Source organism: Netta rufina (genome assembly GCF_964035555.1).
Source record: "Netta rufina genome assembly, chromosome: 7".
Classification (NCBI taxonomy): Eukaryota; Metazoa; Chordata; class Aves; order Anseriformes; family Anatidae; genus Netta; species Netta rufina.
This window is the reverse complement of record NC_140130.1, coordinates 25,203,738-25,219,736: the sequence shown is the minus strand read 5'-3', so window position 1 is coordinate 25,219,736 and position 15,999 is coordinate 25,203,738. Positions and strand designations below refer to the sequence as shown.

General features: G+C 36.7%; 1 protein-coding gene across 2 annotated transcripts in view; it reads right to left on the bottom strand.

Moving 5' to 3' along the window:
- SLK (STE20 like kinase) overlaps positions 1-15,999 on the bottom strand; it is a 47,906-nt gene that overhangs the window by 17,336 nt on the left and 14,571 nt on the right. For both annotated transcript variants that reach the window (XM_084290389.1, XM_084290390.1), the window contains exons 2-9: positions 10,159-10,323; positions 7,824-7,872; positions 6,869-7,018; positions 5,873-5,945; positions 5,472-5,666; positions 4,671-4,752; positions 3,548-3,676; positions 173-1,585 (exon numbers count right to left, since the gene is read on the bottom strand). In XM_084290389.1, the coding sequence (XP_084146515.1) occupies positions 173-1,585; positions 3,548-3,676; positions 4,671-4,752; positions 5,472-5,666; positions 5,873-5,945; positions 6,869-7,018; positions 7,824-7,872; positions 10,159-10,323 (2,256 nt within the window). The remainder of the gene's footprint in view (positions 1-172; positions 1,586-3,547; positions 3,677-4,670; positions 4,753-5,471; positions 5,667-5,872; positions 5,946-6,868; positions 7,019-7,823; positions 7,873-10,158; positions 10,324-15,999) is intronic.

Here is a 15,999-nt window from a genome sequence, read left to right as displayed (position 1 = left end):
GACATTACTGAGTGTTCAATTCAGAATATTGCAGTTTATACGAATTTTTAATATTCCATGCTGCCATAGCAGTTCCTCACAGTTTTTTTTAGCAAAGTTCAAACGTGGAGATAGTTTTAGGGCTGCACTCACACAGGGTTTTACATACAAATATATTATTGCTTACACTTACCTGTAGCGATATTGATCCTGTCTCTTTGTTTTTACTAAGGAAACTAGAAATTGACAAATTCAAGTCAATGCTGCTGTTATCAGCCGTAGAACCTGTGCCCGAATCCGCATCATTTTCCTTCAGATTCTCAGATTCTAGCTGCTGCAACGTTTCAGTACTGTCTTGATTTTCCATTTTGACCTTTTCATCATTTTCTTCAGTGCTTATACTAATACTGGGTACTGGAGTGACTTCAGAGTCATCAGCTTGTTCATCGGCAGCATCTTGAAGCTTACTCTTCATTATTTCATCAGAAGTTACTGCCAACTGTTCTTTGTCTCTCTGAATATTGTTTTCCTGGATATTCTCAGGTCTGTGCTCCTCTGATGTTTGGTCCATCTCCGTCAGCTTATCCACCGCCTTATCAGAAATAGCCTCAGGCTTGGCCTGCATTGTCTTCTGGCCCATATCATCTTTTCCAGAGTCTTTGCTCTCTGTTTCCTCCATGCTACTTATTTGACAAATATCCTCATTTTCACTTTCTGCCAACTTCTCATCTGCTTTGATCACTTTATCTTGGCTTTCTGATAGAGTTTCTTCAGAGCTGATTATCTCACAGACCTGCTTAGCCTGACTTTCCACAGGCTTATCCGTCATCTCAGGTATTTTATCCCCCTCGATGATCTGTGTTTCAGCAGTACCACCTATCTCCTTAATGTTGTCATTTGCATGCTTTATTAGTTCCTTTTCTTCATCTGACACTTTATCCTCAGCACTAGGTACAGATTCTATAGTGATGTCTGTCACAGCCTCTTCCTGAGCTCCATCTTCCTTTTGCTCTATAGTATTATCTACAGTGACCTTTTCAGTCTTATTTTCTGAGAGATCTATTCTGTTTTCCTCTTCTTTTTCACCAGTTTCCTCAGAAATGGCTTCTCTGATTTCTACCGTATCAGCAGCTGTAGGTATTATTTTAACTTTATCTTCCTCTATTTGTACATTTCCTATGTCACTTTCTTTCTCTGTTTTTTGGTTCTGTTCATTTACTTCTGGTTTTGTTACTGTATCAAGTTCTTCCCCTCCTTTCTGAGGTTCTGCATTTTCAGGTGCTTCTTCCAGACTTTCTGTACTCTTTTCAGCTGGCAATAGTTTGCCTTGCTCAACTTCACCAGTTGGTACAGAACCATTCTGCACTTTCATATCATCAGCAGTAGCATCAGAGATGTTCTCAACCATTTTCCTAACATTAATGCCCTCAGATTCGTCTCCAATTTTTTTATCATCTGGAAATATCGTGCTGTTTTTCTCCTCAATTGCATTGCTTTCTGTTTTCTCAGAAAGAGATTCCAGTACAGAGGCATTCTGTGAAAGCTTATCCTCTTCAGAGCTGGCAATACTAAGGTCTGATGATGCACGCTTGTCTGCAGGTAGCTGCTAAAAAATTAAAGGAAAGGAAAAATTTAAGGAAATTTTAAAGGAACTATTTCATCATTTTCTAAATTAATTAAAGCACAGTTCTACTGAGGAATATCCAAAGAGATGAGTATATTGTATTTACAGGCAAAATTATATGAATTTAATAGTTTCAGACTACTTCACTGGGTGTTATGACAGGACAAGTACCTTAACCGTAGCTGGGCTCTGAACAGAACATTTCACAAAAACCCTCCTCCATTTGTAAGAATTCAATAAAATAAAGTGCAATTGAAAGAGACGGATTATGATCTGTCCTCTGCCGCACACTGCACAGAATCTTCTTGTCTTTTTGCACTCACATCGCTCCTTATTTTATTAGTTTAGTTTCCCTGATAGTCCCATCTACAGCCAGATTGGAAAAACATGTATTTGTTCTGTTTGGCTAGGAAGGAGCAATGTAACTTTAGTTAGTGCAGCACTGATAAAATTCAATATTAAAACCTCATTCCGCTTCATCAAAATTAATCTCTCCTTTTGCTCTTTGATAAAAATACGTAGATTTCTGTTTTAATCACTGTTAAACTCCATTAAAATTGTGAGAACTTCCAGCACAGCTGAATAAGTCGTAATATGGAACTGGAACAGAAACAGTTACCTAACTGTAGAAATTGCCATCACTGGAATTTAAATAAAGGTTATCAGATTACATGCAGATATACAAAAGAATACACCAATAAAGTATCACTTTAACCATAATTGCCCTTTAACTCTTCAAAGTGATTATGGTATCTCTCTGTCTATTTACTGTTAGAACCCTGTAATTTGGAGATAGGGCTTCTGATTTGCCATTTGGAATATACTAGGCTAATTATTGTAACAAGCGCGGGTTTGATCACACATTTCCTACCTGAAGGTTTTCCTAAGCACACAGAAAACAGTCTTTTAATTTAAAAGTGCATTTAAGAGATTTCAATTGTTCTAGAAGTGTAGTGTTCTCCATGCTTTTTCTAAAACTAACGCAGTACTGTAACTGCATCTTCCTCACAGCTCCCTAGGCTCAGGCAGGAACTACCCTAACAGTACAAGTCACCAACGTACAGCTGCTTATTTTGAGACACTTTGAGTCACAGGGTGGACTCATGCTCAGCTTGCCTGGAAATGGACGCCTTAGCAGCTAATCAGCAGATGGAGGTGGTGCACGATGCCCTAGGAGATTGAGAGTAAGTCCTGGAGGAAGCTGGTAGGAATGCACACTTGGAGGTTTGCTTGGGTTGGATAAAGAAAGTAATCTGAAGGCCAGGAAACATGCCTGGTTTGGTGAGGTACGAGGTGGGAAGGGAGGAGTGCTTCTTGTGCTGCTTCCAGTGGTACTGGTCACTGTCCGTGCTGACAGTGCTTGAACCAGTTTTATCAGAGCACTGCCGACATGTGCACTGTGCAGCCTACTACCACATAATTGAACTTCAGGGCTTTGCTCTTTGACAAACTGATTCCTGTTCTAAGTTTCATAAGCATCTTTAAAAATACACTCAGTATCCTCTTAGTAAAATATATTTTCTTGACTTGGAGTTTTTCCTTTGACAGCCACACTAAAATCAGAAACTTAGCTTATGTTGTAATAGTCACATATTTCACATTTTAAGCATCATATGAAATACAAGAGTATGTTCACTCGTCCATCTAGTCATTTAGACTTAAAACCTTTGATATATAAAACAGCATCAATTTTTTAAGCAGTCTACACTGCATATACAAGTAAAAATAAATGGAGATAATATCCCTTATTAACAGTTCTTAATGAGTTGAAGAACATGCTGATTTTGAAAACATTAGCTATGCTGTAAGAAGGTTACAGTCTGTTTCTGCAGTTATTCTTAGATGACTTGCTGCAAAAGTTAGGTATGACATCAGAAAATTGAGTTCTCCATAGGAAATTTGTGATTGAAACTAATTGCATATTTAAACTAATTTTAAACTGACCAGAGAATTTTCTGTTTCCTCCTCTTCATCTTCATCTTTACCATCTTCAACTTCTTCTGTAACTTCTGCCTTAGCCTCCGCAATCAATTCTCGTATCGGTTTATTGGAAGTAACCGTAACAAACGGATGCTTGTGAAAATAAAACATAATATTAAGCTCTAACTTCATCATACACAGTGGGAAAATCATATCTTAAAAGAAATATTAACTTCAGAGAAACATTACTCTGGTTCTCTCAAACTTGAAGACTCACAATGTTAACAATAATCATAATTGTCTTAAATGTACTTTTCTCCGTTGAAGTTTTAAAATCAAAACATTTGTAATCACATATACTGTGTAAATAATCTAACAAACACGCTAAAAACACAAGGTATTCATTTATACTAACCTGTTTCATAATCCAAAGTATAAAAGTAGATTTGTTTTAAAGGTTATTTTTCCTGGAAATGGTTTTCATTTCTTTCCAGTTCCACAGTAAAACTATTTCCTGATAAGTTTTTATCTAGAAACATTCTTTCCAGAGAAAAAATCTTTTTCCTTTGGAACATTTTTTCTTATCAAGAACATAGAACTATTTCTTTAAGAGAAAACAGATACCTGCTCTTCTCCTACTCCTACTGTCTTAATCTTCTTTCTCCACTTGGCCCTGCTGCTTAATCTATTCAACACATGTCAGATGTATTATGGATAAAGTAAATGTGCGCTGACGTTAAACAGAATCAAATGTACCTAGTCACATCTACTCCTGTTTAGCCATTCTGCAGTGACAGCATTATAGAAGACAGCTGAGCACTAAAGCTTTTAAAACACCTGTCAGCAATTGACTACTTATGTAAATATCTCCTTCACCCATTACATGTATCAAAGTATAATTTAAATACTTACGCAAATTAATTAGTTATACTATATCAAAATATATGTAAGCAAAGACTTTGATATGCCCTTGGCATTATTTCATTATGTTTTGCCAAATAACGAACATCCAACAGTATCAAACACAGATTGTGTACAAACACCTAATATTAAATTTAAGTAGTCACTCCAATTATACTCTGCTTTTAAGAGAATATAAAATAGGCTTGCCTTCAAACAATACTTCTGAACAGTTAATTCCTCCTACCTGTAAAAGCTGAGTTGCACTCCACCTTGCATCTACATTCTTTTCCAAACATTTCTTCAGAAAATCTTTAAAATCTGATGACCTACACAAAAATCAAACAGGTAGTGGCTTTTATTTAGCCTTGACACGAGATCAGTGCAGTGAAACATCTTTTGCTTTCACATGCATCTACACCACAACTCCATGTCCTACTGATTTAGAAAAACAGAAAGACAATGAAGGAGTGAAAAGACCAGCATGACACTTATCATTAAAATGTTCTTCCATTTATGGAAGAGTTGACTTCTGGCTGTGAATTTACAATACAACACATCTGCTATATCCCCAGCTAAATCACAGAAGGATATTACAGCAACCAAATAGTTAACAGCTTTTTTCGTTTTGTTTTTGATGTTTTTCTAGTATAAAAATATCTAAGTTTTCCTTAATCTAATGTTCTTTTTCAGGTAGTCTTCAGAACTTTTACTGCATTGGTAAAAGGTTATTTTTCATACATCTTAATGCAACATCTGCCAGGTCTTTAAATTCTACAAAATATTTTTGCATAAAAGTTTCCATACAGAGCTACAGCAAAAATGTCACAGTACCACTGTGTAAGGATATACATGTATATAGGATATATATCTGCCTATATATAGGATGTAGATATACACACACAGAGCATACATAGAATATGTACCCGTACTTGACTTCATGCATAAAACTAGTACCATAAAGTTCAGCAAGACTTAAGGCACACAAATAGGCCTTATAGTCAAATTCTACAAACTGGGGTGGGAAAGTTGTCATTAAAATACAAACCATTTTGAAGGCTGTGCTAACGTAGGTGGATCAGATTTTGCTATTTTCAGGAGCACTCGCATTGGATTTAATTCATGATGAGGTGGCTCTATTTGAGCCATTTCTATTAAAGTAATGCCAAGAGACCAAATGTCAGCCTTGTAATCATAAGGCCTGTCTTTAGATGTCTCACACATTACTACTTCTGGAGCCATCCTGCAAACAGAATAATGAAGTACCAGGTTAGAAAATGCACTCTTCTCTTACAAAAAAGGTTCTCAACATGAATTTGCTGCAACGTTTTAAAAAGCAGATTCTACTCTTAATACATTTACATGATATTTAATCAAGTTTATATTAACAACAGAAGTAATATTAGGGTATTAGTTCATACTGAAAGGCCAACGAAATGGTGCACTTACCAATATGGTGTACCAATGAAAGAATCTCTTCTTTGTATTGTTCTTGTGTTTTTAGCTGATACTCCAAAATCCGCTGTTAATTAAGTTAAATTACATTAAATTACATTAAATTATTTTCATTAGAAAATGACTACATTAGCCTATGAAATGTTCCTTGGACATAGCATATTAACTCTTATTAATTCAGTAAATCATTCAGTTTTTGATTTCAGGATTTAAATTCTCAGAGATTTTTCTTTCATTTTTCCCCGTCTATCTTACATGCTTCTTTGCACAACTATGTTATTTGTCATTAAAGCACTATTTTTCATTTAGAAAAGATGACATTTAAATATAAACATTATAGACTTATTATAGATGTAACTTTCTTAATGAAGATCTAGAGATTAGAGCAAAGGGACGAAATAGCCATATGTTTGTCTTTAATCTATACAAAATGACTTGATGGGCTCAACACTTGGGAAGCCTAATTTTGCTCTGTGCAGAAAAAAAAAAAAAGAGGATTAAGAGAGCTATTTAATCAAATACAAAACCTGAAATATATATATAGATATCTGTGCAAGCTAGCAAGATACGTGTGTCAGCCAAGTTTGACAAAAGGTTCAACTTGTTCTACTCCATATGAGGAGGAGCCAGCTCACGCAAGGTAATTAAAATGAACAGAAAGAAATCAATGCCTCCCTTACCATGAATCTCTATTAGCTATATTTTCTCTTATACAGTATTACTTAGAAACTACATGAGTAGTTCTATTATGCTTAGAAATATGGCCCATCACTATGAGTTATTATTAAATCTTCAGCCTTCCAAGAGAAGCCAAAAAAAGTAAAAATAATAATACTTGCAGATGAAGAGAAAAAAAAATGAAGAACTTTTCATCCTTAGATTTGTATTTAGATGGCTACATACTGAACTCTGCCTAAGTATAGCCTACAGAAAACACGATTATAAGACCACGTAAAGTTCTGGAAAAAGAGTTATGTACAACATGCTTACCTAGCTTAATGTCTCCATCTAATGTGAAAAGAATATTGCCAGCTTTTAGATCTCTGTGGATGATCTTATTTTCATGCAAGTAGTTCAATGCTTCCAGTGTCTGCCTGCATACCACTTTGATCTGTGGCTCTGTCAATGGCCTTTCAAGCTCTTGAAGAGAAAGAGACAAACACAATGTTTTTGCATTTTTTTTTTCTCATAGCAACCAGTATAGAAATATATCTAAAAAAAATCAATTAATCTGACCAATTCTAAACACCTTATGTTAGAAAAACTATCTTGAAATACTTGTTCCTTTTAGGTTAACATCAAAATTATTATGATTATTATTATTTTTAAGTGAAAAAAAAATTTCATCCCTTGTATCCCTAACGTTCCATATTATGTACTTACTCCTACCTATCTGAACTGTGGAAAGGCTACATAGTGTAGAGACTGGGCATCTTTTCTGTGCTACACAGAGATGTTAAAGATAGACCCTTTACTTACTGGCATTAGCATTCACCTAATTTGAGGAATAAGCACAGGAAATCTAACTTTAAGGTTGATGCAATATAAAAAGTTATCACAATCTAATTTGGAGGATGACAAAGGAAGGGGGAGAATGAGATCCTAAAAAAGGATCAATATAGATCATGTTAAAACAACAGAGAGCTTCATAAGCATGAGAGAACAGCTCATCACACTCATTTAAGGATCAAGACATTAAAAATGGATTTTGAGAAGTAAATAAACACTTTAAAAATGAGAGGATTAGTCTAACTCAGCAAATTACCATATCCACAGATACAGTTGTAAATATCGTTTAAAGACCCCGACATTCAACACATATGCCACACCTATTACATAAACATTTGCATTTCAAAACAATACACATGTGAAGCAAGTCTTAAAATACATAAATATTATTAATTTAAGATGTCAAAAATGTTATTATTTGAAACAACTTATTTACCCAACATTACTGCATCTACTGCTCCACCTGCACAAAATTCGATCAGGATCTGTATACAAACAAAAGAATACATAAATTACAAGTTAAATAGTTCTGCTGAACTGAGTCACTGATTAAGGGACCACTATTGGGAGACAAGAATTTCAGACTATTTGACTATGAATTATTATTTTTTAAGCTAACTTCTACAAAATATTGGTACAACTTGGAGCAACCAACAGTATGGCTGTGAAGCTAAAGCAAATGACTTGAAAAAAATGCTTGGAGATCCTCAAAGTTTTAATCCAAATGTAAGATTCCACATTAAAAGTATCAAGGTCAGCTTGAAGCTGACTAGTAATGTGATTTACTTATGTGCCACAAACTCTTCTGTTGTTATATCGTACTTAAATATTATAACCTAGTTGGAATATTCAAGCAGAGAGAGGAGCTACATTATTTTCCAGTAGATATTAAATATTAACGAAAATTAGTTTGTGTTCATTTTCATGTTTGTATTCATTTTCCTCCATTTTCACTGATGCCTACAATACAGAAGTGGTTTTATCCCAGAATCTACTCATACCAAAACAATGCAATCTCCAGGTCTCAGTTTACATGTGAAACATAAACAAACTGAACTGCCACTATTTTGGGGCACAAACTATGCTCACATTTAGGACAGAAAAAACATACACAAAGGAGAAAAAGAGTAGACAAAGCGAATGAGGAGAGCAGGGAAGCAAAGCAAAGAGATCATCCAAGATTGCCACTCCATTCTTCCTTAGCTGTTTTAATTCTTTAATTTGAACTTTGAACATTAAATTGTAACTTTCAGTCTGACAGCTGAAGAGCATTTTTTGTCAGAAACCTAAACAGCCCTCTGGGAAGTAGTATCTTGATTTTTTGTACTTTACAGTACGTTTAAAATCAGAGTGTAATTGTTCATGGAAGAAGAAACCTCAAATTATACCCTACAAAATAACACTCAGATTTACCCCTCAGAAGATCATTTTCTTCAAATTACAATTCAATTAATACTTGCAACAATGGTACTAGCACATGCATTATAAAATGCAATTCTTTGTAAATTCTTAAACCTTTATCCCATTTACTTGCTTCCGCATATTTATTGTCAAATGAAGTATAGGAAATTCTGTATGAAGAGTTCCCTTCTCTAAAATTTTGTGTTTGATCTGACAATCTGACAAAGGTCTCTTTGGTAAAGAAACCGTGTTTCTAAAACTGGAAAGCAAAAACATGTTCTTTATGTCCAACTCTCATTCTTATTTTTCTCTCCCTCTCCACTAAGTTCTGTTTACTTACCACATCATTACAGCCTTCTCCTCCCTCTCATTTTCATGGCTCTCCACTTCACTGTAACTATTTATCTACAATTTTGTTTTAAACCTAAAGTTAGCTAGAAGAGATGTAAATAATCTGCCAGTGAAGCCTGTCAACTGTTCCAAATTCTAGGCATATTTGCTTTCATGTTCACCTTTATGCATGGAAATTTTTTTGCTATTCCACCATACACACAGCATCATTTTACTCCACATTCAGATCACAGAAAGCATTTACAAAGCTCATCAAAAGAAATCTCCATCAGGAAATACGGTGTTACACTTCCATTGTTTCCATGCTTAAAGGATAACTTGGAGGAAGTTTTCTGTTACTTGTTTTAGGTATCTTTCTGAATTATAGTCTCCTTTTAAAGAGACACGTATCCTTTGTGTAATTCCAAAAGCACTTACAAATACTGCATCAGGCCACCTAAAGGAAAAAATTGTATTTTCACTGCTCAAGTTATTCAGTGCATAGGGCAAACCAGAAAACTGAGGTACAGTCACATACACTCCCACAACATTTCTATGTACAAATATCTAGATTTTTAGCAAATTATTGTTCACATCCTGGTAAACTGTCCTTCCTGCAAGTACTAACAAAATCACTTCTATCTAAAATACATACTTCCCAGCCTGACCTTTTCAGCCCATTATTTATTTTGCAGCTGTAAATTCTGAGCCTCATTCTAAATTGTGATAATGTAATTAAAATCTGAATCCTGCTGTTACAAATAAGTACCAACCAAGAACTCTCCGCATACAACACAATGAAATGCTTATTTCCAGATTTTATATTCAGACTGCTGACTTGATGACTCAATGCAGCCTGATTTTACAGTGACAGCCTCCTATCAGTCATATTTACAATTTAGAAATTAGTTTTGAAATTGTGGAATTATCCCAATAGTGACAACCCAGACGAAATGTGATAATATTTCAATAAAACCATGAAAAAAATAATTTCAATATTCTTTTAAAATAAAAGAATTTAGAGAAGAAAAAATACCTACCCACAGGTTGTTTTCATAGTAGAAAGCATCTAGGAGCTTAACAATATTAGGATGATCACAGGATGCCAAAATATCAATCTCAACCATATAATCTTCAAGTTCTTCTTCTGATTTAGTATCAATCACCTTTGCAGCAGCTAGTACTTTAGTTTCTTTGTTCTGAGCCTGTAAAAAAAGTTACAGCAGTTTTTTAGAGATTAATTTTTCCAAACAATTGTCACCAGCAAAAAAACCCAGATCCTCCCTCTTGATATTTCTGCACCGTTTCCCTACATTTAGCTTGCCTCTCCACAAAAAGAGAACATCTGCATAGTAAAGACTAGATAAATTCCAGCAGAAGAAAGCAATTTTTCTCAAGGTCATGAATCAATGAAAGATTTTCTCAAGGTCACGAATCAATGAAAGATAGGGACACGGAAATACTCAGTTCCTGCTGCATTCTTTAAACCATGATGCAGCTTAGGGTCATTACCGTTTTGTATGCCTTGGGTGAAGTTCTGTGCTGCTCCTCAAAGAACTATTTACTAACACTTGGCAAGAAGCATAAGGCAGCCTCCACCCTCTCATTTTTGGCTGTGCATTCTTGCCCTTCTGACACTCCCCACATTGTGGCAGCACAGCTGTTGGCAAAGCCACACAGAAAACCAGATCTGCTACCAGTAATCAGTAGGTTACTCTCTTCTTGAGCCAGGGGCTGCATTCAAGCTCCTGTGCTAGAGAGATGCCAAGCCACCATTAATTTGTCTGGGCATTTAACTCTGTTTGCCTTGTTTGCTTCAGAAGTCTAGGAGCACTGGCTACTCATCGAAGCCTGCATTCATCCAGCCTCTACTTTACTGCTCCACACCTTGAGACGAGGCAGCAGAGCTGCTGTAGTGACGTGGTCAGCTGCAGAACAGGTGAGATTTGGACTTGGGAAAACAAAACCTTGGGTACCCGGGAATAAAAAGCATTTTTGCTATGCACTTAAGTATTCCTACGTTAAAAAAAGCCAAGGAAATTGCAAACAATTAGATACGCTGGTTTTTAAGTAGTAAGAAAAAATCAGTCCAAGTTAAAATTGGTGAAGCAGACTTCAGTCTGACATGCGACACCCATGCAGAATGGGTCTAGATCCCCTCCGCCTGGCTGTAGACACCACAATGGGAAGTTTGGGGCAGAGCAGCAGGAGACGGGGCCCTGCCAGGGCCATTCCAACTGCGCGGGGCAGCTGCTGGATGGGCACCTTGGTCCCAAACCTTGCGAGACGAACCCAGGAAACCAAGGAAAGCCCCAACCTCTGTCACCTAATCTCTTTCATACAAATGTAACTTGAAAGCTGTGAAGAGAGCAAGTAAGAATTCTTAAGAAAAATTTCTACGGTCTACGTATTATTACTTTGACAACCATAAAGAATTCTCTCGATGTGGCTCATGAAAAAAAAAAAAAAAGATTTAACACAGATGTTTATGAAAACATTTAGTAAAACAATTGTAACAGCAAAACACGGTTATAAGATGAATCAGCTAATGCTCGGTGTATGGTAAGGGTAAAGATTGTATGGCACACATGTAGTAGATTTTTGTCTTGATCCTAATTTCAGAAACAACAACAAAAAATCACCTTCCACATTCACCTTAATATTTTTCCTCCTCTTTTTAACAACAGAGACAAGGGATCCGTATGACGTTATTCAAGAATACACTATTGAGAAGTTTTCAAACATATTCCAATAAGAAAAAAAAGTCTGCTAAATAATGTGAAAAAATATTTGTTTCGGTTTCATGTTTTATAGCAAGAATGAAAGAGCAACTTTCCTGTCCCAGAGCTCCACTGTAAATGAAACCTGAAAGGTTTAGCAGATGTCTCACAACCCAATAGAGCTAGACTTGGTAGTTCGTGTGTGCAGAAGACAAGTTGTTAGAGCACCTTTAAAAATATTAAAATTTCAACTATAAATTTACTTTTTTGAAACAAGAATGGCCAGGCACTCCCCACAGTACTGTAGAATTTATTACGAGGATACTTCAAAAAAAAGAAATATTTGTCACACAAATTTGCACATTAACTGTAGAGTAGTCAGAATGTTTTCTTTAATTAAAACTGCATTTTCAACTTCGACTTCAGTTTAACAATAACTGATACTGCCCTTTTCAGATTAAATTCCACCTTTGAGGGAAAGAAAGAAGCAAGGATAAATTAGGATGCACAATTCCACTCTAGGGAGGTTTGCTGTATTTATATTATACAGTGCTCCCCCCACACACTTCCCTCCCCCATATCTACAGAGTACTTTGTATTTTGATTTTTCCCAGATCCTTTTGCTTGAAGCAATTAGAAAATCTGCTTTGGATAATTTTTTTTTCCCCTCCTTGTGGTAGCTCTATTAAAACATCTGGTTTTAAAACAGAAGTGCTAATAGAGACGGGGATTATCTTTAGGAGCATCTTAACTATAAACAAAAGAAAATACACTCCAATTCTTACTTCCGATAGTAATATTTTGTATGTCTAGATTCAGACTTTTATCTTCAAAAGACAACAGCTTTAAAATTAGCATATTTCCACCAGATATTTCTGTGGGCAGACAAGATATACAACTCTATAGTAAACATCCACTTATGGGACTTGCCGTAAGCAGCACAAAAGAAATCCTGTCCCGTGGATTCTGAGGCTGAAAAACCCTGTATGATTGACCAGTACTAAGTGTCCAAACATCCCTTAAATCAGAAAGAAGTGTTCTTCATTAGTGAAAGTACATTTTTCTCTAAAATTCACTAATAAAATAAAATGAAGCCTCTGTTCTAAAAGACTTGAGTGGCGTTGCGTTGTCCAAGAGAATAGCCCACTCGATTCCGAGGAACAATGAGCATTTACAGCTTTGTGGGGGCACGGTTGCTCTTTCTAGACTTTGGCTGAAATCTTTCTTCTGCTGCATAACATTCCCCAAAGGTCAGAGCAGGAGCAAAAATGTTAGTGTAGCTGCAGTCTGGATTTGCATACCCTCATTTTGCATTTGAGCACATTAACATTTCAAGTCAAATAATCATTAATGTTACTCAGAGGTTGTGTTCTTTTAAGATGTGCCCTGTATCAGAAGCCCAGCAACTTCTTCCTATATCACAGATCTCAATTATCACTTCAGGTTTCTCCTGTATGCTCCGCTTAAATAAATTTGGTTCCACTTCCATGACAGATGATTTAAGCTTCAGTCCCAAGACATCCAAACTGCTGTCTTTAATGATTATGGTTCAATCCTGCCTTATGTGGAGACAGGGAAGAAAGGGAAGAGAAAGATTTTCTTTGTTTGTATCAACCTTTCATCTCAAAATGTATATAAACACGTGGTTGGAAGCTGAAATGGAATAACACATTCCTCCAAAAATTAACTATGATGTGCAACAATACATAAACATTGCAATCCTTTCACCAAAACTTCTATTTGGATGTGTGTTTAAGGTTACAGCAGCAAACATTAACTTCCAGAGAGACAGCACACACAAGAGAATGGCAAACTGTGTGCTGCAGCACTGATCTTGCAATAGATGGAACAGCCTCGTTAGCAGGAAAGGCACAGAAAAATATCTTTATTCTCCTAATTCTAAGAGTGTTAAGAAAGACAGCCAGCTTGCACGTAATAAATATGGTCTAGGAAATTAGAACTTGCAAATTGCTTTCTCTCTGAACCTAAATCCCTCACACTAAAATGGCAATGACATCGACTGTGGAAAAATGTTGTGAACAGCTGGAAACATATCCGTCCGTACCAGAAAGAGGAATAACCCTTCTACGTGAAACTAGCATCTGCGAGTACATGAAATTAGTGACCCCTTCCCTATTAATCCTGGATTTTGATACAGTATCATATATCCAAATACGAGTTCCAGATCCAGAAGCTTTGTGAAGAGACTGATAGCAGAATATTAAAAGGCAGGTTTACTGTCTGGGCATTCAGCCAAGCAGTTGCATATTCCCAGCCACAGACAACAGGGAGAGCAGAGCCACGGTTCCACGGTAATAGGATTAGAGCTCAGAGATAGCTCAGTCTTTCATCTTGAGATGGCCAATGTGAAGTTTTGGCCCTGGTTGCGAGGAGCTGTTTCAGTTTCCTACCAGCAGCAAACGCTTCCTACCCAACTGCGCAGCTGCCCTCCTGTGACATGGCACGTAGGCATCTACAAATTAAAACACCACTTCCAACTGAAAAAAGAAAAGCACGTCCTTCATCTCCCATTCAGCCAGCCAGAATCGCTGCTGAGATGGGAGATGAAATATCATTTGTCACCTTTCTTCCCAACGCCTGCTCGCTGCTGAGAAGTTATATAACCACGCCGAATGTTTTGCAAGCAGCAAAACAAATCAGTTGAGCTCTTCCTTTCTGACTCATTCTTCTCAGCTACAGTCATAATCATAGTCCATCAAGGTTGCCCAGAAGCAAAAAACACACATCCCTATTCAGGGAGTGTTTTTGCAGGTAAAATGCTACACTTCTGCGGAAAGCTGGGATTGTCAGACCTAGCTCCCTGTACGCTTTGTGAGGACGCCTCATCTGAGTAATCAGCACTGAACAAGTGTCCTTGCACAGCACAAAGCAAGAGCTGTTTCTCAGAGCTCTCAGAAAGATCTCAGGCTTCCTTGAACATATGAAGGAAGAAAAAAAGTTGCTAGAACTTCAGACTGTAACAGCCCAATCGAATTAACCTCTAAGTAGCAGCTTGGTCTAACACAAACTACGCTGCACTCCACTTCACGTCCATTTGGTGTATCATAACTGAAATTGTTCCATGCATTTTGAAACTAAAATACTGCTTGGTCGTGCAGGTTTAAGTGTTCAAACATCTTTTAAATTTTTTTTATTAATGAAAGTAGATTTTTCTCTAAAAATCATTAACTGCATAACATCTAACATCAAATGTTGAGAAACTGAATTAACACTATCAATTTGAATTTAAGAGGAAACTTAGCTGCTTGTGCTGTATTAAACCAGTTCTTACAGTAACTCAGAAGTTAGGCCGAGGAAGGAGATGGCAGCTTCCACACACTTCTGGATATTAAGAAAGATGAAAATTTCAAAGAAGCTGCATTTTTTTTTTGCACCAGTTTCCACTGCACGATGTTTGAAAACATAATATTAAAAAGAAGCCACAGAGAGTTTCAGTACATCTGTTTGGTCCAAGGAATTAAGCAGCAGCTAACTTCAGTTACACCTGCTAGAACACGTTGCAGTGACTGTTGCAGAAGAAGCTAACAAAAGGACAGCATCTACCAGGGAAGGTGATACACCCTTACACTCCAGCCCATGAGTCACAATTTTTCCCTGCCTGTACAGCTACACCTACAGGAGAGTTTCTTCTACTGAGGAAAGGAAATGTTTAAGGCCAGGGGATGTTTAATGCCACACTGAAGCAGCAGATGAAAGCACCTCTCCTTCCTACAATGACACAGCGTTACTAACAACATCATGTCCAGGGTTCAGTGCAGACTGCACATACTTATGGCATGATGGTGTGGTGCTGCTGTTGTGGCTGCACTGGTTTTGGAACTGTTTCCATGACAACTTGACTCTTTTTACGTTCTCCTTGCACTTCGTATTTATTGTGGTTCTTCTGCTTCCTCCATAGTTGGCATCCGGGATTCCACAAAATATTTTGGGGACTGGTATGCAACACAGTTTTTATATTTAACTTAACGAAAATACATTAGGGAAATCATGAACTCCGTGGTACTTTGCATACTAGCTAGGCAGAGTTTGCATCCAGATTCGTGTGCTGTTTCCCCAAAATTATAGGGATACTTATACATGCATCGGTGAGGCATCCAGGGCTCAGCTGGCCAATAAGTGCACAATAACTGAAACAGTTCT